Source organism: Phyllostomus hastatus, unplaced genomic scaffold (genome assembly GCF_019186645.2).
Source record: "Phyllostomus hastatus isolate PE091 unplaced genomic scaffold, TTU_PhHast_1.1 phas_scaffold_78, whole genome shotgun sequence".
NCBI classification, from domain to species: Eukaryota; Metazoa; Chordata; class Mammalia; order Chiroptera; family Phyllostomidae; genus Phyllostomus; species Phyllostomus hastatus.
Window position 1 is genome coordinate 8,326,304 of NW_025334041.1, and position 25,941 is coordinate 8,352,244.

Below are 25,941 nucleotides of genomic sequence, written 5' to 3' on the forward strand. Positions count from 1 at the left end.
TCCCAAACACGATGAGATGCAGTCTTCCGGGTGGACCTAGCACCGGCATCTTTGAAAGCAGTCCCCTTTGAGAACCACCGGCTTAGACACAGGCATGCGTCAGACACGCGTTCTCCGTGCCAGACCGCCGCAGCGAGCTGAGCTGTAACCCTCGTGCTGGTGGCGGGCCTTCCCTTCCGTTCACACAAAGGCGGCATCTGCGAGGCACAGTGACGTGAGGCGCGCCTGTGGGAGGGTTCGTTCCAGACGACCCGTCTTGCTCCGTCCTGTTTACAGACCCGAGCTGCCTCCCTCTGCCTACTGAGGGATCCGGATTCATTTTTTGGCAGGTTTTTAACACTTAAGAAATTTCAATCCATAGGTAGTAAATGTTTTTTTTCAGATGTCAATCTATAAAAGTGGTTTTCATATTGAAAGACCTATTTAACAAGTAAACATGAGCCTTCTGTTTGAGGCAAATTACTTGGTAAAACTTGAACACAGATTATCAGAAACCGAGGCAGCTTCAGTCTGTACCAGCACCACAGTCCCGTGACGAGGAAAAGAATGACAGGTGAGAGACGTCCCTCCTTGACCCTGAGGAGCCACCACACTTTCTGGTAGGTTGTGAGCATAAAAGGAAGTGGGGAAATGGGTGGGAAAAGTGGGACCTCTGGCCTAAGAACTGTAAAGTGAAAGGGGGAACAAGAGAAACATTGAAAATAAGTCTCAGGCACAAAACCATTTGGTGAAGTATCCTTGAGTCATAACATCATCGCTCCATGGACAAAAGCCACCGTCCTTTCACGTAGGAGGGTTTGGTGTACACAACTCGGGTGGCTGGCCTGGAAGTCCCAACCCAAAGTCCGATAGACAGGGTTGACTTCTGGTGAAGGCCGCTTTCCTGGCCTGCGGATGGCCTGTGTCCTCACACGGTGTTCGGGAGGGAAGTCCAAATTCTTGAGCTCATTTAGGGCTGTCTTGCAAATCTGACTTCCAGTTACCTTGACAGCCTTGTCTTACATTGTTTACCCACAGACTTGAACTTGAACCAGGCTTTCGCTTACTCTCCTGCCTGTGGCTCGCTCTGATCTGTCTGTTTAAGGTAGTTTTTAAATGAAGGCTTCCCTCCCTGATAACCACCCCATACCCACTGCTGAAGGGAGTCCCTTCTCACTGCCCTGGGACTTCGTACCTTGATCTGTGCGTTCGTATCGGACGTTCTTACTGGTCTGAGTGCTCCTCTGCGAAGTGGTCCATGTCTTTGAAGAGGAAGGACTTTCTGATAGGGGCTGCCTCCCCTCCACTGGAGCATAGCTGGTGAGAAAAAGCCAAACCCAATGTAACAAGTTCTTCATTGTCCACAGAAGTTTCATGAGTCACCTTTTTTCCATTTTCACTGACCTCTCCGTCCATCTTAGACCTGTTATCTCAGTGCTTTGGCCGCTCTCGGCTCTGCCCTAAATCCTTAGCCGCCTCATGTTATAACCGGCAAAGCCCAAAGCCTGGAGCTCGGGAGTGCGTGGTCCTGACCTGTTTGTAACAGCTGAGCTTCAGTCTCATGCATTCCTTCACGTGCGGCGCTCCTCATGACTGTTGGAAAAACTTTCCTGCTGGAGGGGTTTGATAATAGAAACCTTGTTTTAGGCCTTGGATGCTGGGTGAACACGGGGAGAACTGAAGTTGGTCAAGTTCATGGGAAAGGGCATATTCGCCTGGCTTCGCTTCAGTAACAACGTCCTGTCCTTGGAGGCCTGAGAATTGTTATTTTCTCACTTGATTTTCCCCACGCACCCTAGTGCGACGGCGCTTCCTCTTCCCGAAAGGGTTGCGTAATTGTGCAGATCGGCACTGTGGGCCTTCTTACCCTGGGACAGGACTTTCTGAAACTGCTGGATTTCCACACGAGAACTGTTTATTCTGGATCCAACTTAATTTGGTCAGCTGAGCTCTCTGGGGTATGGAGAGTGTTTCTCACCCTTGGCCTACTTTTTGTGGCACTCAGTGTCCTCTTACAGTTTCACGCTGCCCTTGGTAAAGCCGGCAGTTGAAAGCACTGCTTTCTTTTCCTTTTTCACCAAGTCAGTCCCGTCGTGCTCCTTGGAAAGCCACAGGCACGGAGCCCTGTGTTGGAAGGTTTTGTTCACGTCACAGCGCCCCGGTGCCTGCTGAGTGCCAGCTGAGTGCCAGCCTCCACGTGCTCACAGCTCAAGAGCAGACGGTGACCCCCGACCAGGAAGGGGGGTGATGGAGGTACGCTCCGGGCCTATGGGGAGGAAGAGGCTCTGGCCTAGCTCAAGGCCCAGGAGGCCTTGACTCACATGCAGTGCCTTCTCTGCCTCTATTTGTGCTTTGGTGCTGTCCCCTCCCAGCACAGTAGTCAAAGCAGAAAGAAATCGTGGTGTCGTTGACCCCATAAAGCAACTCATTTTTCTGTGTTCTCAATGTGAAACTAAAAGACAGGAAGGGGGAGGAACAAAAGCAGAGGGGAGCACGCTGGACCCCCGCCCTCCCTTTGCGTGTTTGTGTGAGGCGTTCCCCCTTCCCCATATTGCCCTGGTTTTCACAGCCCTTGTTGCAGTGGCTGACGTTACAGGGAGCATCATACTCCCTGCATTACACTCAACTGTCATGACTCGGTCCTGGGCTGTTGGTTGGTCCCAGTTTCTCAGGATTCAGTATAAAGAAAAATGCCATGACCAAGATCTCCATGCACATCGCTTTGTCTTCCTTTTGGATTATTTTCTTGGTATCCGTTCCAATGAATGGAATGCTGGCCAGGCTCAGGATGGGGTTAGGTCCATTTAAAATGAGTTAGTTGCTCTCCCGATGGAGGTAAGGGCCATAAAAATGTTCACACTCCCTTTATTGACCAAGCTTCTTAAACGCGTGTCTCTCTCAAGGCAGTGAAACAAGTGTTAGCATTCAAACACCAGGAAGAAAAGGGGTCCCGCTGGCGTGGGAGCTTGATACAGAGTACGGGGCGCACAGAGTGAGTCACAGGGGCCACAGCCAGGAAGGAGCCGGCAGTGCTCAGGTGCTGGTTGTGGGGGGCGGCCCTCTCCCCTCAGAGGGGCCTTACCTGCTCATCTGGGACAGGGCTTCCTTGCAGCCGTTTCCCATCAAAGAGTGCATTTGGAAACCTCTGATCCACCTTCTCTTACTTCATTCAGGACAAAGGCTCAGAGAGGTCTGTTACTGAACCTGCCCAAGGTCACACGGCAACCTAGGGCTGTATTCTGCCTTCACCTTTTGGGGTTCTCATTGTACACAGAAATCTCCCAGCAAATGAGGGAAACTGAGGCAGCGAGTGGCTTGGGAGCCCAGGGAAGAGTTCGATGTGCACTCCTGGCATGCCCCATCTCTTTCTGTCCCTTTCCTAACTCATAAGAAACACGACCCCGAATGGGGTGTGAGCATTCATTGTATTGTTTTCCTTTATAGCCTACACATTCGATAGTTTGGATCCCTTTAATTGTTAGTGTAATTAAAAGTAATAGTAATAGCAAGTGTGTAGTCAGTTAAGCATGTGTCAGATACAATGTCAGTGTGCGTGTGTGTGAGTTCACACTTCCTTTTTATGTCCAATCCTGTCCTTCCTCTCCGGTACCCGCCCCCTCCAGGAGCGCCCACTTCTCTTCCTTCTTCGTTCTGCCTGCCGCTGGTGCCCCTCCGTATTCCGGTTACACCCCCCAGGCACAGGTCGGAACTGTCTGTCCGTTCGACCAATGTTTTCTGAGTGCTTCCTATGTGCCAGGCACTGCTCTCGTCCCTGACAATAGAGCAGTGAGGAAACCGGACAAACCCCCGCTCACATTCTGTGGGGGAAGGTTGCCAAGGAACCAAAGCCAGTGGATCTGCACGTTCATCGTGACGCATCGCACCCAAGGACAGCACGAGGTTCAGAGAGGTTAGGTGACAAGTGAGTGTGGGTGCTGGGCACCTCAAATTTTAGGGGGGCCTACCTTGTAAATTATAAAGCCTCGAGCAAATGCCAGAGGCCTTCCTTTCACAGAGGAAGACTTCCTATTAACAGAGGAAGTCGAGCAAAATGGAAATGCAGGCAGGTGGTTGTCACTTTTGCTTGTCAGACGCGCCAGCCTTCTGGGGCTTGCCATTTTCTTGAAAAACGTGCCTGACAAACAGAAACCATATCCTTCCCATTGACCATGTCTCCCTAACTTCAGAAATAAACTACATCTTTAAGTGGTTGGGTTTGCTTATAATGAGAAATTTTAAAATACACCTTACACGTGGAACTTGATTTTTTAAAATATTTTATTTATTTATTTTTAGAGGGGGAAGGGGGGAGAGAGAGAGAGAGAGAGAAACATCCATGTGCGGTTGCTGGGGGCCATGGCCTGCAACCCAGGCATGTGCCCTGACTGGGAATCGAACCTGCGACACTTTGGTTCTCAGCCCATGCTCAATCCACTGAGCTACGCCAGTCAGGGCTGGAACTTGATTTTAACTATGCGCGCACCTATGTAACTACGTAGGTCAAGTGAAACAGTTGATTTAGTCAACACTGCTTGGCCTTGAAATCTGTCAGCTTGAAAGTGGGTAAAACGTCTTTGGGTCCCTGAAGAATAGAAATTGAGGGTTCTTAACAACATGTTTTGGTTTGTGAGGTTGATATAAAGTGAATTGCACTTTCCAAAACTTCCCAGCTTACCTGATGGAAGTTCTGTGCTCCTGACCTGGGAAGGGAGCTATCTCATGTCACACAGGTCTTCCACGGACAGATGGCCCCTTCAGGGGACTTCTTTTCTTTCCCGTATCTGCCACGGGGTTCTCCCCTCCTCACCCTCTCTTCCTGAATCCTGGTGTTCTCACCAGGAGTAATGTCCTGGGGTTTCTGTACTCTGCAGGTTGCTTCTGGCTTTAGTGTCCTTCTGGCTTTAGTGCCTTAGTCCTCCGCTGTCATCATTTCTTACTGCTTCCTACAGCCTCATTCACTCTGACCTACTCCTCCCCTGCATCACAGGCCATACCCCCACCCCCAGGGTGGAATGGAAAGCTGCTCTATTTTTACCACCTCTACAAAATCTTGCCACCTCCACTCAAGGAGCAGTGCAAACACCGCCTCCTCCAGGAAGCCTTCCCTGATTGTTCCAGCTGAAAGGACTGGATGACATGTTCCTGGACCTCTCAAGACACTCATCACTTTATTTTATTTTTAAAAGATTGTATTTATTTATTTTTAGAAAGGAGATGGGAGGGAGGAATGGAAAGAAACATCAATGTGTGGTTGCCTCTCCCGTGCCCCTTACTGGGGACCTGGCCTGCACCCCAGGCATGTGCCCTAGACTGGGAATCGAACCGGGGATCCTCTGGTTCGCAGGCCGGCACTCAGTCCACTGAGCCACACCAGCCAAGGCTCATCCCTTTCCTTATGTAAAGTTTTTGAGCAGGCCTCCCGTCTTCTGGCCCAGAGAGCGGCCCACCCACAATAAGGGGTTTTGTGCCTGAGTGAGTGTTCACTCCCTCCCGCTGGAGGTGCGGCGGAGGGGAGCCCTGGCGTTAGCTGCCAGGTGGTACGGTGACACGTTGACGTTTGCCTGTCATACAGAGCATCCCCGCCCTCCAGCAGCTTTGTACCACGTTTCGTGTGCATGCTAGCTCTCAGGGGTACAGACTTTCCTGCACTGAGACACAGCTCCCACACGCAACGCTGTCCACATAGGAAACCGTGTTCCCTGGGAGTTGCAACAGAGACTTCAGATAGGTGGCCTGCTCTTCGAGGGAGAACAGTCACAGGGTTTAACCTGATAACGTCGACGGGAACAGTAACACAACCAGAGCAGCAGAGACTCGTACCCTTCACTTCCGACGAGGCCCCCAAAGAAAACTGCTCAGGACTCATTAATCCCAGGTGTTCAAAGGGGTAGAACTAACGGCGTTCAAAATAAAGACGAGGGATCTATCACCAATAAACACACACACACACACACACACACACACACATGAAAGGTTGTAAAATGGGCAAGACTTAAAAATTCTAGCCCCGCTGGCCTAGTGCTATCAGATGACCATAAAGTAGGGAACACACACACAAAACACACTCACTCTCCGTCTTCACCTGTTAACACTGTACCTGGGAATTTCCATTCCGAAGGCGGTGGGGGGGTGGGGCGTGAGCGATCTATTGAGGGCACCCAGGCTTGCACAAAGCAGCCATTCAGGGGTGCCGCCGCCGCGGTTTCGAGGAAGGGCTGCTGGGTGACCGTTTTCTAGGGCACAGCCGGGAGGGGCAGCACACAGGCTACTTGTCAAATTCTCCGCTGGCCTACTTGGACCTAGTTCCTCCGCAGAGCTAGCAACAGCACGTGGTTCCTCCGCTGAAGTTTAACAGGGAAGCAATAAAAAACCCCACAGATTAGATCAAATATAAACGAGGATTCGGGTGTTCTCTGCCGGTGACATTTTGAAGGTACACAGCACTGCCTTCCTGGTTGTAAACTACACGAAGAAGAAGTGAGTTTTACCCAAGTTTAAACACATTGACACAGCCCCGGTGGCACCTGTGTCTCGGGTCTCCACTTTGCCAGAAAGAGGAGTGGAGGGTCCTCTGGGTTACCCCCGGCATAGCCTCCAATCACAGTGTAGTAGTAGCTTGCATGGATCAGCCCCCTCCCCCCATCGAACCTCTGGCAAAATCAAAGGAAAACGTGTTCTCCTGGGGGCTGGGTTTTGACTGAGGGCTGGGTTTTGTTGGAGGCACCTGTGATCTCAAATCATGCAAAGTCGTGAGTCTGGGCCCTCGTGGAAGGGAAAGGGGTAGCTTGTGGGGTTCAGAGAAACGATGAATGTACATCTTAGGGCAATGCGGATGCAGGGGAGCCCCAACCCAGAATGAACTTTCTCCAGTGCAGCACCCAACTGGCTACTTGCTTGAGGGGTCTCTTGCCCTTAGGTCAAGCCCATAATCCCCCCCCACCACCACCGCCGTCCAGGCCAACAGGGATCCCCTGTTCTGACTTGACCTTATTTATTCCAGCTTCATCTCTTGCCCGTCCCTCCTTGCCACTCAGGTTTGGCCCGAACTGAAGAGCAGCCGCTGCTTCCGAGTCTTTGCCTGCGCTGCTCTCCTAGGTCCTGAAGACCTTCACTCTGACAACCTCCTCCCCATCCCACTCCTCCCCTAAAACTAGTACTTAGACTTCTGGTCTCCCAGGGGAAGAGACACCGACTCTCCCTTGTCAGAAAGAAGGTGGCCACCACGATGCACTTGCACACACCCTGGCTTGCCCTTGGCCGGCCCTCTTCACCCCCTGTGGTAACTTTCCATCTCCTCCTGCTGAACAGAAAGTGCTAGAACTGTGTGGGGGGCACCTGCTAGGCACGTAGACGGTAGGCGCCAAGTACACGGTAGGCACCACGTACTTCGCTGGGGGAAGGCAGGGCTTCAAGTTCAGTGCGAGGGACTTGGGTTCGTCTTAAGGTTCACATCCCAAGTGAGAACCCTGGGCCTCTGAGGCCAGTGTGAGTCCCTGGCGCAATGTTAACAGTCCTTGGGGTTTGTGGCTGCCCAGGACTGTTCTGGAGACACTGGGTGTTTATGTGATTGTTAGACTTGGGGACCGTCAGCCCTTCAGAGCAAAAAAAAAAAAAAATAGGTTCTTTCATCCATCTCCATGAGCCAGTACTGAGGCAAAGCTTTTGCACAGAACCTGTAAGAAAATGAGAAAAATATGCACAAGTTAAACCAGTACAATCCAGTTAATTACTTGATTAAAAGGATTCTCCTTTACCCTGACCCTTTATTCTTCCCATATTATGGTATTAAAGTATCTTTGTATGAAGTGCCCGAACTTTCTATCCATATTGCGGGGCAGGGGGGAGTAGAAATTTGACCCCTACTCCACACCATCCTCAAATAGAAATTCCAGATGAATGAAGTCCTAAATGTGAAAGATAAACTGAAAAACTAGAAGATTATAGAGAATATTCTGATGACTTGAGGTAGAGAAGAGTTCCTTACATAAGACACAGAGATATGATTTCTTCTAATCAAGAAAGACAAATTCGGCTACATTAAGAACTCTACTCATCAAAAGACACCATCAAGAATGAAGATTAAGTCACTGAATGAGATATATGCAACACACATAATTGACAAAGACACAGGGCCCCCAAAATACATACATACATACCCATAAAATAAAAAACTGAAACAAACAAGGAACTGACAACCTGGTAAAAAAGCTGGGGTACGAGCCTTGAACAGGCATTTCACAAGAGCAGAAATGGAAATGATTGATGACTAAATGAGCAAGTAGTCCACCTTATGAGTACTCAGGGAAATACAAATGAAGCCCCACAAAGAGATACCACTGCACATCAGCAAAAATGTAAACCCCCGGTGAGACCGAAGCGTTGGAGACACTGTGGAACGAGGGCCTTCGATGCTGTGCTGGTGGGGGGCACCCATGGTAGGGCAGCACCCCTCGGAAGGGCAAGCTGGGTTAGCTAAGAATGTCCAGATGCGCGTGTTCGCACGTGTATGCCACAGAGAAACATGCACAGGTGACTGGGGTATGCACTCCGGCTCGGTCACAGCAGCACGCTCTGTAGCCCCCACCTGGAACAGCTGCTGCCCCTACAGCAGATGGGGGGCACTGCGGCAGAGTACACAGTGGAGTCGGGTTACCGGGCAGTGAAAGAGAATGATCTGTTAACAACCAAAATTAACCAGAAAAGACATACAACAAATGCTGCAATTCCACTGATACCAGTTCAAAACCACACACACACAAAAAATCAGCTGTGCTGTTTGGACCACAAACACAAGAGGAAGGAGGTAAAATTATAAAGAAACGACTATCTCACCCTGGCTGGTGGCTCAGTTGGTTAGAGCATCCTCCTGATACGCCAAGGTTGTGGGTTTGATTCCCACCCAGGGCTCATACAAGCATCAACCAATGAATGCATAAGTAAGTAGAACAACAAATCTCTCTCTCAGATCAATACATAAAAATTTGTTTATTTTCATTGTATTTTTTTTGTTACCATTTAGTCCCCTCATACCCCCTCCACCCTGCAATCACCACGCTGTTGTCCATGTCCATGAGTCCTTTTTCCTTTTTGCTCAGTCCTTCCACTCCTAACCTCCCCCCACCCACTAGCCGTCAGCCTGCTCTCTATCAGTGAGTCTCTCTTTTGCATGTTAGTTCAGTTTGTTCATTAGATTCCACAGATGAGTGAGATCATACAGTATTTGTCTTTCCCTAACTGGCTTATTTCACTTAGCACAATGTTCTCTGGTCCTTTCATACTGTCACAAAGGGTAAAACTTTCTTCTTTTTTATGGCTGAGTAGTCCCATTGTGTAAATAGTTGTTTTATCTACTCATCTATTGAAGGGCACTTGGGCTGCTTTCATATCTTGGTGATTGTAAATAATGCTGCAATGAGCATAGGGGTGCTTATGTTCTTTCAGATTAGTGTTTTGGGTTCCTTCAGATATATTCCCAAAAGTGGGATTGCTGGGTCAAAAGGCAGATACATTTTTAATTTTTTGAAGTATCTCCATACTGCTTTCCACAGGGGCTACACCAATATACATTCCCACCAACAGGGCACTAGGGTCCCCGTTTCTCGCTCCCTTACCAGCACTTGTTGGTTGTTGATTTATTGACGATGGCCATTCTGACAGGTGTGAGGTGATATCTCATTGTGGTTTTAATTTGCCTCTCTCTGATGGCTAGTGATACTGAGCATATTTTCATATGTCTATTGGCCATCTGCATGTCTTCTTTGGAGAAGTGTCTATTCAGGCCCTTCACCCATTTTTAATGGGGTTGTTTGTTTTTTTCAGTGTTGAGTTTTGTAAGTTCTTTATAATTTTTGGATATTAGCCCCTAAACAGATGTATTGGCAAATATGCTCTCCCAATTCTGTTGTGTTGTCTTTTTATTTTGTTGATATTTTCCTTTGCTGTGAAAAGAATTTTTAGTTTAATGTGGTCCCATTTGTTTGTTTTTTTCTCTTGTTTCCCTCTGAGGAGATATATCTGATAAAATATTGCTGCGAGCTATGTTTGAGATTTTGCTATGTTTCCTTCTAGGATTTTTATGGTTTTTGGTTTAATGCTTAAGTCTTTAGTCCATTTTTAATTTATTCTTGTGTGTTGTAAGGGAGTGGTCTAATTTCATTTTTCTGCACATATCTGTCCAATTTTCCCAACACTATTTATCGAATAAACTATCTTTAGCCAATTGTATGTACTTGCTTCCTCTGTCAAATATTAATTGACTACAAAGGTATGGATTTATTTCTGGGTTCTCTATTCTGTTCCATTGATCTATGTGTCTGTTTTTAGGCCAGTATCATGCTGTTTTGATTACTACGGCCTTGCAGTATAGTTTCATATTAGGTAGCATGATTCCTCCAACTCTGTTCGTTCTCAGATCACTGTTGCTATGCGGGGTATTTTGTGGTTCCATATAAATTTTTGAAATATTTGTTTTACTTCTGTGAAATATTTCATTGGAATCTTGATAGGAATTGTGTTGAATCTATAGATTTCTTCGGGTAGTATGGACATTTTAATGATTTAATTCTTTCCATCTGTGAAAACAGCATGTGCTTCCCCTTATTTAATCCACAATTTGTATCTTCTTCAATTTCTTTCTTCAATGTCCTATAATTTTCCAAGTACAAGTCTTTTACAACCTTGATTAGGTTGATTCCTATGTATTTCATTCTTTTTGAAGTGATTGTAAATAAGATTATTTTCTTAATTTCCATTTCTGTTAGTTCATTATTAGCATGTAAAAATGCAACTGATTTCTGGATATTAATTCTGTATCCTGCTACTTTGCTGAATTCATTTGTCGGTTCTAGTAGTTTCTTCATGGAATCTTTGGAATTCTCTATGTACAGTGTCATGTCTTCTGCAAATAAATACTTTTTTCTTTCCAATTTGTATGTCTTTTACATCTTCTTCTTCTCTGATTATTATGGCTAGGACTTCCAGTACTATGTTGAATAAGAGAGGTGAAAACAACATCTCTGTGTTGTTCTCAGTCTCAGAGGGAACGCTTGTAGTTTTTGCCCATTGAGTATGATGCTGGCTGTGGGTTTGTGATATATGGCCTTTATTATGTTTAGGTATATTCCCTCTATTTACATTTTGCTGAGAGGTTTTTATTTTATCACAAATGGATGTTGGATACTATAAGATGTGTTTTCTGCATGTATTGATATGATTATATTGTTTTTTTATCCTTCATTTTGTTTACGTGGTGGATCACATTTATTTGTGAGTGTTGTACCAAACTTACATTCCCACAATAAATCCCACTTGATCATGGTGTATGATCTTTTTGAGGCATTGCTGTATTTGGTTTGCTAATATTTTGTTGGGGATTTTATCATCTGTGTTCATCAGGGATATTGGCTTATACATTTTTTTTTAAGTGTCTTTGTCCGGTTTTGGAATTAGGATAATGCTGGTCTCATAAAATGAGCTTGGGAACCTTCTCTCCTCTTGAATTTTTTGAAATAGTGTGAGAAGAAGAAGTGTTAGTTCTTCTCAGAATGTTCGGTAACATTCACTTATGAGCCACCAGTTCCAGGGCTTTTGTTTATTGGGAGTTTTTTTATTGCTGCTTCAATTTCACTAGGTGTAATCTGTCTATTCAGATTCTCTGATTCTTCCTGATTTAGTTTTGGAAGATTGTATGTTCCTAGGAATTTATCCATTTCATCCAGTTTGTCCAGGTTGTTGACATATAGTTGTTCATAATATTTTATTACAATCCTTTGTATTTCATTGGTGTCAGTTGTTATTTCTCCTCTTTCATTTCTGATTTTATTTATTTGGGTCTTCTTTTTTCTTTTTTAAAAATATATTTTATTGATTATGCAATTACAGTTGTCCCATTACCCCCCTTTATTCCCCTCCACCCTTCACACCCTCTCCCACCCACATTCCCCCCACTTTAGTTCATGTCCATGTGTCATAAGTTCTTTAACTTCTACATTTCCCATACTATTCTTGCCTTCCCCCTGTCTATTTTCTACCTACCATTCATGCTACTTATTCTCCATACCTTTTCCCCTCTTTCCCCCTCCCACTCCCCTGTTGCTAACTCTCCATGTGATCTCCATTTCTGTGGTTCTGTCCCTGTTCTAGTTGTTTGTTTAGTTCATTTTTGTTTTTGTTTTAGGTGTGGTTGTTAATAATTGTCAGTTTGCTGTCATTTTACTGTACATGTTTTTTATCTTCTTTTTCTTAGATAAGTCTCTTTAGCATTTCATATAATAGGGCTTGGTGATGATGAACTCCTTTAACTTGACCTTATCTGAGAAGCACTTTATCTGCCCTTCCATTCTAAATGATATCTTTGCTGGATAGAGCAATCTTGGTTGTAGATCCTTGCCTTTCATGACTTAAATACTTCTTTCCAGCCCCTTCTTGCCTGCAAGATTTCTTTTGAGAAATCAGCTGACAGTCTGATGGGAACTCCTTTGTAGATAACTGTCTCCTTATCTCTTGCTGCTTCTAGGATTCTCTCCTTCATTTTTACCTTGGCTAAGGTAATTATGATGTGCCTTGGTGTGTTCCTCCTTGGGTCCAACTTCTTTGGGATTCTGAGCTTCTTGGACTTCCTGGAAGTCTATTTCCTTTGCCAGATTGGGGAAGTTCTCCTTTATTATTTGTTCAAATAACTTTTCCACTTGTTGCTCTTCCTTTTCCCCTTCTGGTACCCCTATCATTCAGATGTTGGAATGTTTAAAGATGTCCTGGAGATTCCTAAGCCTCTCTTCATTTTTTTGAATTCTTGTTTCTTCATTCTTTTCTGTTTGGTTGTTTCTTTCTTTCTTCTGGTCCACTCCATTGATTTGAGTCCCAGTTTCCTTCCCATCACTATTGGTTCCCTGTGCATTTTCCTTCATTTCACTTAGTGTAGCCTTCATTTTTTCATCTAATTTGTGACCAAATTCAACCAATTCTGTGAGCATCCTGATCACCAGTGCTTTGAACTGTGCATATGATAGGTTGGCTATCTCTTAGTCACTTAGTTGTATTTGTTCTGGTGCTTTGATCTGTTCTTCCATTCAGGCCATTTATTTTATTTTATTTTATTTTATTTTATTTTTGTCTCATAGTGCCTGTTATGCATGAGGGGTGGAGCCGTAGGTGTTCACCAGGGCAGCGCAACCCAGTCGCTGGGTTGTGATGCTGTATGGGGGCGGGGTTCGAGAGGAAGCAATGGTGTTTGCTCCGCTCTCTGTCAGATTTCGGTCCCTTCTGCCGCTTCCCCCAAGCAAACTGGCCCTTTCTGGTGCTGATTCCCATGTGGGTGGGCTTGTGCACATTCTAGGACCCTGTGGGTCTTTCCAAAGAACTCTCCTGCGAGGCTGGAAGTCTCTCCCTGGGCCTCAATCTCCACAGGTGTTTTCAATCAATGTTTTGAGGCTTAATTCCTGGTGCCTGGACCCTGGGTTGCGATGTCTGCCTTGCTCCCTAGTTTCGCCTGGTTTATCGGTGTAGATGAATATGTCTGTTTTAACTCCTTGGTTGTTGGACTTCCATACAGTTCAATTTTCTGTCAGTTCTGTTTGTTATTTTTTTTCTAAATTGTTATTGTCCTTATTTTGGTTGTGTGATGAGGCACAGTGTGTCTATCTATGCCTCCATCTTGGCCAGAAGTCCTCTTTTTTCCTGATGAGTCTGGTTAAAGGTTTGTCAATCTTGTTTATCTTTTCAAAGAACCAGTTCTTAGATTCATTGATCCTTTTGTCATTTTTTAAAGGATTTTATTTATTAACTTTCAGAGGGGGGAAGGGAGAGAGAAAGAGAGGGAGAGAAACATCAGTGTGTGGTTGCCTCTCACACACTCCACAGTGGGGACCTGGCTTGCAACCCAGGCATGTGCCCTAACTGGGAATTGAACCAGTGACCCCTTGGTTCACAGGCTGGCACTCAGTCAACTGAGCCAAACCAACCAGGGCCCTTTTTGTCATTTTTTAGACTTCATTTATTTAGATTTAAGACTTCATTTATTTACATTTTTTAAAGATTCCATGTATTTCTGTTCTAATTGGAATTGTTTCCTTCTTTCTACTCACATTGGGCTTTGTATGTTGTTCCTTTTCAAGTTCCTTTAAGTGTAAAGTTAGATTGTTTGTTTAAGCTTTTTTTTTTTTGAGATAGGCCTGTAATGCTATGAATTTCCCTCTTAGGATTGCTTTCTCTGTGTCCCACAGATTTTTTATTGTTGTGTTCTCATTTTCCTTTGTTTCTAGGTACCTTTTGATTTCTTCCTTGATCTCTTTGTTGATCCATTCTTGTTCAATAACATGCTATCTAGCTTCCAGGTCTTGTGTATTTTTCATCATTCTTTTTTTAATTTCATTTTTTAAAATTTATTTTTTAAAAATAAAAATACTTATTGCAGCAGATATATGGTTCTTTGTTTTTCTATCCATTCAGCTACCCCATGTCTTTTGTTTGCAGCATTTAAGCCATTAATATTTAAGGTGCTTATTGATTGATACATATTTATTTAGTGCCATTTTGTTGTTAGACTATTTTCCTGTTTTCTTCTTTCTTTTCTTCCAAAAGCTAGCCCTTTAACATTTGTTGTAGTACTAGTTTGGTGTTAGCAAACTCCTTTAGTTTTTTCTTCTCTGTGAAGCTCCTTATTTCTCCTTTGATTTTAAATGATATCTTTCCTGGGTAAAGTAGTCTTGGTTTTAGATTCTGGCTTTTCATCACCTTGAATATTTCATGCCACCCCCTCTGGCCTGAAATGATTCTGTTGAGAAATCAGATGACAGTCTAATTGGTGTTGCCTTGTAGGTAACTACCTGCTTTTCTCTTGCTGCTTTCAGCACTCTCTCCTTGTTAAGCCTTGTCACTTTAATTATGATGTGTCTTGGTGTAGGCTTCTTTTGGTCCATCTTGTTTGGGATGCACTTTCTGGACTTGTATATCTTTTTCCTTCACCAAATTGGGGAAGTGTTCAGTCATTATTTCTTTTTTTTTATTTTTAAAGATTTTATGTATTTATTTTTAGAGAGAGGGGAAAGGAGGGAGAGTGAGCAATATTGATGTGTGAGAGACATATTGATTTTTTCCCTCTCACATATCCCCACCTGAGGACCTGGCCCACAATCCAGGCATGTGCCCTGACTAGAAATCGAAGCAGCAACCCTCCAGTTCACAGGCTGGCACTCAGTCCACTGAGCCACACCAGCCAGGGCTCAGTCATTATTCAAATAGGTTCTCAATCCCTTGCTCATTCTCTTCTCCTTCTGGTATTCCCAATATGTGGATGTTATGCTTTGTGTTGATCCAAAGCTTTCTTAAGCTTGCCTCATTTTTAAACTTTTTTCTTTTTGCTGCTCTGATTGGGTGTTTTTTTCTATCTTTACTGACTCAAATCCTCTGCTTCACCTAACCTACTATTTATTCCTTCCACTATATTATTTATTTCAGATATTGCTTTATTTCCAATTGGTCCTTTTTAATGGTTTCTGTGTCCTTTTTCATGCTGTTGATTATCCTTATAATCATTACCCTAAACTCTCTGATAAATTGTTTACCTCCACTTCATCTAGTTCTTCTGGAGAATTCTCTTGTTCTTTCATTTGGGGCCTGCTTGTTTTCCCATTTTGGCTGCCTCTTTGTGTTTGTTTCCATGTAATGGGTAGATCTGCAAGACTCTGGTGCAGGTCTAAGTCAAACCCTGCCTGTGACTGGCTCTGAGCAAGGTGCTGGGAGCACATCTTATGGCTCCCTCTACTGGGCCTGTTTGTGTGCAGAAAGAACCAGGCTGTGCAAAAAGACCGACTTGGATTGGCACCAGGCTTGGGGGGATCTGCCTCTGCAGGCAGACTTTCTGTAGGGTTAATCAGTGAATATCTTCCAGCTGTACTCTTCAGCAGTGGGGCTTAAGCACCACGAGGTGGGGCAGAGTAATCCCTGTAGGTGAGGCTGTTGCTTCCAGTCAGGCTGATGCCATTCGGAGAGGAGTGCTCTGCTTTAGGGAGATGGCTCCTGCAGTATGGGGAATGACTCAGCACAGGTATCCTGGTGGCTGTTCCTTTACTTCTCTCCCTAGAACCACCAGCCCCAGACTCTCCTCAAGCGTCTAGTCCACTCTGCCCTCTGCCGGAGCACATGGTAAGTGGCTGCAAATGGAATTTTGTGCATTGGCCCTTTAAGAGCTCTCTGTGTCTCCTGTTATCTCTCCCTGTTGGACAGAAACCCTGCTGCTTTTCACAGCCATGTTATTATGGTTCCTTTCCTGGTTCTGGTGCTGTAGGCTTAGGAGCTCAGCTAGAGCTCCATACTTCTCAGGGGGAAGCCCCCAGCCACTGAAATAACCTTCTAGCACTTCAGCTGCTGTCTGTGGGAGCCAGACAGTCCTCTCATGCCTCCTCTGCAGTTCTTACCAGTCTCATTGTATTGAAGTAGCTTCTGTCTGCCTGTGGTTTCTCTCTAGTTGGTGTTCTGTTTGTTATTCAGGATGATTTTTCTATAATTTAGTTGTAAATCCAGTTTGGTCCTGGGAGAGTTAGTGTAGCTTCCACTTACTTCTCTGCCATCTTTGGGGGATCCCAAATAAAAATTTTCTCAAAATGCTAAGTACCATATACTTCTAGAGGAGGAAGAGTATTTATGACCTGGGAGAGACACACGGGTGAGGGTTTTCAGGTGCTAGCAATATGCCATTTCTTACCTGGGTTGTGGTTGCACAAATGGCTCCTTTACATTCATTTTAGTGTGTTTCTTGTTCTTTTCTGTATGTTTTTTCACACTTAAGTTGCCCATCCCCTTTCTTTTTTACTAATTGCAAATCTCCAAGACTGGGGAGCACTTGTGTATGAAATGCTTCATCAGTGCTTAGTTCAAGTGCTGTAGAAAGGACTCGAAGTAGCCCCGGGGGAGGCCCTCATGAGGAAGAGAGGCTGGAGCTGGGTCTCTGATTAGTGCCTGTTACAGGTTCTCTTAATAATGGTTGTCTGACAACCAGAGGGTGGGAAGGCAGAGTCACTGCAGAGGTGTCAGATGGCCAGGGGGCAGGCTCGTGGAGGCCAGGCATCAGCAGCGAAGCTAATGGGACAGGGGTGACTGTGTGGTGACCCCAGCGTGCCTGGTTTAGGCATTTGGATCTAGTGCTGGAGACACTGAGGGTTACCGTGCAGCGCAGTGAACATTAAAAACGCCCTCGTGTTTCAGGGAGATGAGTCTGGGTGTAGAGGGTAGAGAGGAGCGCCAATAGGGAAACCAGTCCTTCGGGCACAGTGCACTGGGGATGCTGGGAGTAAAGCTGCAGAGAGACGGCACTGGGACATGTGAGCAAGCAGGCAGAGGGAACTGAGTGACTGTCAAATATTAGGTCCCCCGAAAAGGGGGGATGCCCACAGTGCCCACCTCTCCGCCCCCAGTTACCCCTTCAGCTCCACGGTGTCCACAGTCTGTGCCAGAGAACATTGGGCCCTTCAACTGAACCCTGGGCTCAAGGAAGCAGGCCTCCCCAGGGGACAAAGGAGTCTGCTTCTTCTGTGAAACACGGCACACAGCTCCTGTTTTGTAGAAAAGCATGGCACCTAGACCTGTGCGTGAAAATGTGCCAGCCGGCAAGGAAATGGCAAAGGGCTATTAGGCACCTCCCCAGTCCAGGGGCCGCTCACAAATGAGGGAGCGCTGCCTGCGGGGCCACCAGCTTGAAGACGGAGCCACCGCCTTGAGCAGTGTCGGAATGAGAGGTGACGTCAGCCAGGAGTGCTCCGGGCCATTCTGGGCGTCGCTCTCTTAGGGAACTGCCAGCAACCACGCTGACACCATGAAGGGGACCTCTCAGGAGGCAGGGCAAGCACAAATGTAGGCAAGACAGACAGGAAACTTTATTCTTATTTTTCTTTATAAAATAGAGATACAGGAGGAATTTTACAATTCGGTGTGATTAGACGTGATTTGTAATTTTTAACATTCTTTTTAAACGAATGGCAACAGAAACAGAGAACTGGTATAAATGATAAAATTTACTAGAGCAAAGAGAAACTACCATCCTGATCAAAACACGTGCCACAGCGAATCTTCCTCAGGAAAACTTTCTAAGATTTCTAAGCTAGACTTCCCTAGAAAGGGCATGTGGGAAGCCTTGAATCGCAAATATTTAAACTGTTTTTCTAACCACTAAATGCCTTGACCAACTTGTTCATCAAATGCTTCCGGAGTTGAGGAACAAATGACCGAGTGCCCTGAAAACGATCCTATTTTTCCAGCTGTCAATTACTAATGTCTCAAGAAAACAAAGTATTCTCTAAGCACAGAAGCTCTTGAAAAACTTCTATGACCTTTCCTGGCTCAGTACGTCACTGAAATGTTCAAATGTTTGCACTGCTCACACACAGATGCGAGCAGCATCCTGTGTGTGTGTGTGTGTGTGTGTGTGTGTGTGTGTGTGAGAGAGAGAGAGAGAGAGAGAGAGTCTTCATCAGTCTTCTCAGCTGATGAAGACTGGAAAACCCCTAAGTGGTGTCCCATGTATGTGACTTAAATATATAGTTTCTATATCTTTAATTAATATAAGTAAAAAGGTAAACTTTAGAACAGCACAGAAATACAAATGTATTATTTTACAAAATATATCCAACCCCTTATACGTGCACGATATTTGTAATTCTGGTGTCACCATACAAGGAAGCTAGTTTCTTCTCCTTCATATATGAAAGCAGGAAGTCATGAGTATAAGGGTGTTTACGTGAAAAGAACAAAGATTCACATTCCTCTTCTTTGTCCTTGATGGAATGTTGGAAATTATGAAAAGACAATTCCCATGTTCTGAATTGAAGTTCAAAGACTTGGAATGGACAAACTCCTAGTGGCACATTGCACTACATGGAATAACCGTCATGTTCTAGGAACCAGGGCTGTGCTCTCTGTCATGAAAGGCTCCCCCAGGATGGGTGGGAGGCCCCGAACACCGAGACGCCTCTGGTCAGAGAATCAGATCATGAAAACGTGGCTGCCGTTTCGAGCCCCAACCAAATCCCTGATAAAATAATAGGCCACTCAGCGGCCACCATCAAACAGGCTGCTTTCCAAACTGCTGAAGCAGATGCGAGTTCTTGAGACTCGGGATCTGCCCTCTGGCTTCTGTCGGAGCCAAAGGCTCCTGAACACAGCCCCGACCCAGGGGGAGGCAGGGGAGGCGGGGGTGGGGTGGGGTAGGGGATGGGACCACTGACTTCAGCTTCCACAAAACACGAAAGAAAAACAAAACCTGCCTGCCAGGAAGGTAACGTTCCAGCTTCACCTAAACTTGTAACTGGCAGGTTCAAATGAGAACTTCTTTGTAACAGGATCCTGACAACCTTTATCATATTAAATGCTCCTTGTTCCTCAGCCTGGCAATGACTTCTCATTTCTTCGTTCTTCCTAATTTGCTTTCTCCTTGCCTTTCCAAACGACAAAGGAAATAAATCATTCCCGCCCCCACCCCGCCCCAAATTCCATGCTAACCTCGAACTCCAAAAGCAAGAGAAGGCTGCAGAAACCACATCAGACGGCCTGCTTCGCTGCCCGAGGATGTTGCCACCCTGTTCCTTAAAGCAAAAAGGAGTGGGTCGTTTGAAAGCTTGGGGGCTCTTAAGCCACTAATGGTTCGGGGACAGACCATTCACACTGATCACATGAGCCCAACGCAGAACAACTCTGAAGCCGTACTCTGACATGCAGTGTTTTCCACGCACCCAGTCCAAGCCACGGTAGCTTTAGCTCCTTCTTTCCTGACCTACGTCACTGTCGTTACGGGGCCTCCTAGGAATGAATGACAGCATGCCAGGGACTTTTTCCAAACACTACTTTGCAGTTGCCTGGACAAACAGTGAGGCCACCACCAAGTGACAGATGTGGCCTGTGTCCTTGGCGCGCCTTGCAAAGGCCTGGCCAAGCCTCGTTCCTCAGGCCTGCTTACAAACCCTGGGCTCTCAGGGACTAAAGTCCCGCAGCCAGCTTCGCCAACCCCGTGCACACCTTTACCGGAGACGGGTCCGAAGTTGGCCTGGCGTTGGCCCGTGTGGCTCACGGAGCCAGTGCCTGCAGGGGCCTGCTGCTGCCGGTGTGGCCCCCCAGCGGGAGCCTGGGACCCGAGCCTGATGCACACGGGCCCCCAGGTCCCGGGGCCTGGCTGCCTACCTTCCACTGGGCCAGCTCTCCCGGGATCCCGCCACCAATGTCACAGCCTCTGCTCCCTGAAACCCCACGCCTCCAGGAACCCGAAGGCAAGAGAGTCAGGGTCCTCGGACCATTCTTACGACAGAAGTTCCATCTTCTGAAATATTCATTTCATGCTGAAAGCTAGTGAAGTGACTACTTTGAACTCTTAACGGGAAATACTGATAGAAAGTTCGTTGCCGGTGGGCATTAGAATGGGGAACACGTGGTACCAAAGCACACGTAGGTTCCACGTGGCGTCTGCGTCTCAGTGGGATTCCAAAGTGCAGATGGGGCTGCTTCTGAGGGGAGAGAGCTGGGGGTCGACCCGTCACACAAGCCACACCAGACCCAGGACGCCCCAGCGGCCGCCCGCCGGCCGGCCCCGCGCAGTACTCCCTCGCGGCAGCTCTCCGGCAGCTGAGAGGTAACAAGTGCCTTTTCAGGGTGTGTTTGGTATTACTTCTCTTCAAGTAGTGTTTCCTGAGATGAACGTCCCTGGCAGAAGTGGAATCAATGGAGTTTTCACAATAAGCCTTTCAATGTGTCACTGAATTCTTTTTTTTTAAAAAATGAAACACTTTATATTTACTTATCTATTTTAAATGTAAAATTTTAATTTTTACTGAATCTGTTGGGGTGACATTGGCTAATAAAATTATGTAGGTTTCAGGTGTACAATTCTATAACACATCACCTGTGTATTGTATTGTGTGTTCACTACCCTGAATCACGTCTCCTTCCACCATCACGGGGGTTATTACGCTCAAATGGAAGAACGCTTTTAGATTTGCTGGACTTGTGTTGAAATGCAAACTGGAGGATTTAGGGATATTTAGATTATGTCCATATGACCATGTCACATGCCCTAAAAGGATGTATGTTACATAAACATTTCCTAAGGGATCAATCAAATGTAGCCTTAACCAGGACACTCATTTTCCTAATACTCTCTATAGCATATGTACGTCACACTCACCACGCGTGTGACTGAAAAGCGGTCTCTTCCCTGTAGGGACTCCCTGAGAACACCCTTCCCATGGCCCTCGAAAAGCAAACTCGAGCTGGGCCTGGCACATGTGAGGTCCGGCCGCGTCCAAGTCTCCAGCAGACGCACGTCAGAAGCTGTCTCACACGAACCCAGACATCCTCCACGAAACACGCCCGATGTCGTGGCTGTGGTTTCCCTGTCCTGCTGCATTCCTACGTGTGAGCTAAGGTGAGATTTCCATGTCATATTTACAGATCCTCTTGCCTTGCTTTTAAAAATACTTTTAGATGGGACTGAGCACAGGAGGGTTTTCTATCAGGGAAGTGGGGAAGCCACGGGCCTTGAAAAGTTCTCTGAAGGACAGAGAAGACTAAGAAAAACCCTGGAGGTCTGTACACACCCAACAGAAAACCACCTAAAAGAAGAAATAGAAGGCACAAACTCGGGGTTAAAAACGCTTGTCAAAGATTGCGACATGACTACAGCTGACACCTAGGCCTCTAAAGTCTTGCCCTAAATACTCGGTCACGTTCAGCCGCTGCAACACTGCGCACCCGTCACCTGCCATTCCTCCGCACACGCCCTTGAACAACGAGAAGGGAAGGAGAGCCGAAACACTTGATGCCCCAAAGCAAGTGCGTACGGCCGGGAGAGAAGACATTAAACAGAAAACAACACGCTGCTCCCTGACAACCACCACCTGTGACGTTCACATTTCCGGGAGGAAGGTAATCGATCGTTTGTGAAGTAGAAAACCACATAACACCACCACCAAAGAAAAATCATTATATAACTCTGCAAAATAACAACCGAGGGTTCGACTGTGCGCCCCCTTAACTTTATAAGCACGTTAGGCCCAACTTTAGAGAAATTCAAATACTAATAGAACAATTTAGCCCTAATAAATTACAGCAACCATCCACCTATTCAAACAGCAAAAGAACAAAATATACACAAGCGAAAATGTCCTTAAAGTAAACCAGCGCAGACGGTCTGAACTCGAAAGCCCACCGGAAGGGACGCTGCGTGTTTTAATGGGGCTCAGACCGAGACAGAGGCGGTCAGCGGAGGCTCCGACCGGGGCGGCCGCCCCTGCTGTGGCTGCGGTTGCATCTTTTCAGCGGCCTTGACATTCACCTGGACAGAGGGCCACCGTCCCTGTAAACAGTCCGACGTGTCGGTCCCCTGCTGTGGACCCGGGCCGAGGAGGAGGAGCGGTCTGGGAGCAGCACACAGACAGGGACACTCGGCCCTACGAAAGCAGCTGCGGCCTCTGCGTGCCCTGCTCAGGGCTTCCCGCCGGGCGGCTCGGGCAGGCTCTGGGCGGTGGGGCTGGTGAAGGTGGACAGCCACGACGACATGGCCGTCTTTGCGCTGGAGAGAGCTCCTCCCACGGACTGGCCTGGAAAAGAAGAAGGGGAGACCTAGAGGAAAGACGCCTTCACATTTGTTAAGAGACCATTGCTCAAGAATACATGTGAACTCACGGTAACACTTCAATGTCAACAGTTACTGAAATGCCATTTAAATTTCTAATTTCGAAACAATCCCTTTCCACAGGAAAGCCTAATAGGGAACGGAACCACTGCTGGGTGTAAGAGCCTGCTGGCTTGTGAGGTGCTTGGCACACTCTCTCGGTAGCACCCGCCCTGCTTGGCCAGGGGCTCTGGGCACTGGCTCCGCATCAGAACCGCCTGCAGAGCGGACCACGCCCTCCGTGCCCCCTGCGCTCTGCGTCCCAGCGGAGGACTGACAACCGCGCACGGGGAGGAGCGCCGGGCGGCTGCTCCACGGAAGTCTGCGCTCGTCGCCCAAAACGACGCTGCAGCGAGTGAAGAAGACGTCCAGAGCTCTTTCTGCCTCCGGTCTGTTTTGCTCTAAGGACACTGTCTCGGAAGCTGATGCTAAAGTGGAATTACTGCACTGCATCGCGTACTCCCACTAGTCCCGGAGAAGGGAGTAGGGAAGAGAATGGGCCTTACCCCACAGCCTCACCACCCTGGACGCGCCCGATCTCGTCTGATCTCAGAAGCTAACTAAGCAGGGCCGGGCCTGGTCAGTACTGGGATGGGAGAATGGACCTTAGAATTTATGTATCAGCTGCAGCACTATTAAAAATTCAGTGACAAATGGATCATAGTCCTCTGATGAAGTAGCATTCTTCTATTAAAAATAAGAATTGAAAATAAATCGAATGCATAATGCTGTGTGGAAGAAAATGCTAATATACCACGTCCCGTCCCCTTGTCACAGCGTGACCCTAGTGACGGGGCTGTGTGCTCCACGCCCGTCTCCCACGCCGGGTCTGCGGAGCGGTCCTCCCACCCCGCCCACCGCTCGGGGTTCAGAGGCTCGAGCTACCAGGGCCCCTGCTCGGAGATCACCGGGCTGGGGGCTCCTGTTTAATACGGTGAGTCAGCTTCTCTCAGCAGCTACGTAAAGAGATGGGCCCTATTTTTGCATGTTGATGAGACAAAGCATATGTAAATAACTGGTGAATCTGAGATAATTAGGAGTTCCCAGTAAACTGTTGTACCATTCCTTTAAGTTTGTACTTATATAAAAATTAAAAGGTATGCTCTGGCTGGTGTGGCTCAGTGGACTGAGTGCCGGCCTGGGAACCAAAAGGTCGCTGGTTTTAGTCACAGTCAGGCCACATGCCTGGGTTGAGAGCAAGGTCACCAGTAGGGGGCGTGCGAGAGGCAACCACACATATATGTTTCCCTCCCTCTCTCCCTTCCTTTCCCTCTCTCTAAAAAGAAATAAATAAAATCTTTAAAAACGCAAAATTAACATTAAATATAGAGAAAAATAGAGAAAAGAAGGAACAAAGAACTTTCTTAGGAATGGACATGAAGCAATCTGCAAAAACGTTACGTGAAAACGGATGGGCGCACAAGAGTGCGTACAGCACAGACCACCTGCCTGGCTTGGGGGGCAGGGGGTCCGGGCCTCGCTGCACGAGTCAGGGAGCACTCCCTCACCCACCACTTTTTGAAAGAGTTTATATAAAGTTAATTCAGTTTATTCAGATTTTCTCTTTGTTACTGAGTCGGTTTTGGCAACTGAGTCTTTCAAAGAATTTGTGTATTTTTTCTAGGTTGTCCAAAAGTTGGCAGAAAGTTATTTACAGCATTCCCTTATTGTCCTCTTAACTTCTGTAGTATCTCAGTCCTGCCCCCTCACCACCATTTACGAGCAACGGGAGTTGGGGGGAAACGCCGGCAAAGCTTGGACCCCGGCAGCAGAACAGCGAACTCTTCAGGAAAGTGTGTCACTCCCTGTCAGATGTGGCAATGTTTGCTCGGCTTTGATATTTATCTGGTGCCACGGCACTTTTCTTTAAGCAAGATAAAAATGGAAACAACCACCAGCAAGCAGGCCAACCTCTGTATTCGACTACGGGAATTATTTTGTATCATCACGTGATGCACAGATCTCTACGGCTTCACATTTCATCAGCGACGCAGGCGGACGGAGAGGAGACGGGCCGTGACCCCACCCGCCCCCGGCGGGAGCTGTGCCTTACCCACGGCTTTTCCTGTCTGCACGACGTTCCGGCTGGTGGTGACCATGACGCTGCCAATTTTTTTGCCACGCTCACTGTTTTGAACAGAACTGGGTGAAAGAAAGAAGTGTTAAATACAATTTAAAACAATTTCTCTCTCCCACACACACCACTCCAGAACCACCCCCAAATGGGAATTACTGAGAAAAGCAGCTAAATTATTCATTATTGGTTACATGGCAGTTCATTTGCTTGCTAACCTTTCAGCATGTGAACTTCAGGGAGTACCTAAGAGCATGCAGATGAACCAAACAGTGCTAAGGACACAAGGACGCACGGTCGCCGCCTCCCACCCCGACAGTCGGGCTTTGCCGCAGTGACTTGGGCGGGATAAAAACAGGGGGCGAATCCCGTTATTAGTTCACACCGTTCCCCCGGGAACAGCAGTGTTTTCGCTTTGACGCATACACACTGCTGAGCCGGAGACTGGCATGCACATGTTTGGTTGCTATTTGCAGCTCAAGTCTATCAAGGGGAGAAAAACAATTCCCAATTAGCAATGGAACACATGGCATGCATTCAGATGTAAGAATTTTCCTAGTATTTCCCCGAAATACTCACTGGGAGAATCTTAACTTCATGTCTGACACCGAGTACTGGCCTTGAAAGGGGTGGCTGTAAAACAGAGTTCGAGTTTACATGTGAGTGTTTTACCAGTGCAGCCGCAAAGCACAGGGGTCACATGGGGGTGTCTGCAGACCGTGCGAGGCGGCCTGGTGGGGTGGCGGTGCTGGGGACCCGTGTCTTCCGGGTCTCGATCACAGCTCTTTGCAGGCACTAGGGGGAGCCTTCCTGAGCTTATGTCCTCCCTGGTGAACTAGGTGTTTTTCCTGGGGTGGGTGCGAGTTGTTTGAGTGATATTGACTGATGTGGTTGGGGGTGGGGCCCAGGCATCAGCATTTTTTCACAAGCCCCCCAGGGCAGTCAGGGTTAGAGTCAGTGACTTGGGCCCGGGCATGGACTTCACCTTGATTCTGGCTGTCTTCTACACGTGTGCTGTTGGCCATACCAAGATTTGTAGACAGATCAGTGAAATCTGAACTTCCTTTTAGAAAAGCAACTCAAAGTGCAGGTCTTCAAAACAGACGAAAGGCAGAAAGTGTATACATAACATCAGGCACCTTCACCCAAGTCACACTGTACAAGGATTCCACGAACACCTATATCCTTATCGCACCCTCGGGCGGCTCCCTGTTGATGTCTGACCCAGGAAAAGACCCCC

The 25,941-nt window shown here is 46.9% G+C and overlaps 1 protein-coding gene across 1 annotated transcript in view; it reads right to left on the reverse strand.

Annotated features, from left to right (window-relative positions):
* Positions 1 to 17,822: 17,822 nt before the first annotated feature.
* AVL9 (AVL9 cell migration associated) overlaps positions 17,823 to 25,941 on the reverse strand; it is a 33,235-nt gene continuing 25,116 nt past the window's right edge. The window contains exons 14-16 of the mRNA XM_045827406.1: positions 25,281 to 25,334; positions 24,681 to 24,769; positions 17,823 to 22,553 (exon numbers count right to left, since the gene is read on the reverse strand). Of these exons, the coding sequence (XP_045683362.1) occupies positions 22,438 to 22,553; positions 24,681 to 24,769; positions 25,281 to 25,334 (259 nt within the window). The 3' untranslated portion in view covers positions 17,823 to 22,437. The remainder of the gene's footprint in view (positions 22,554 to 24,680; positions 24,770 to 25,280; positions 25,335 to 25,941) is intronic.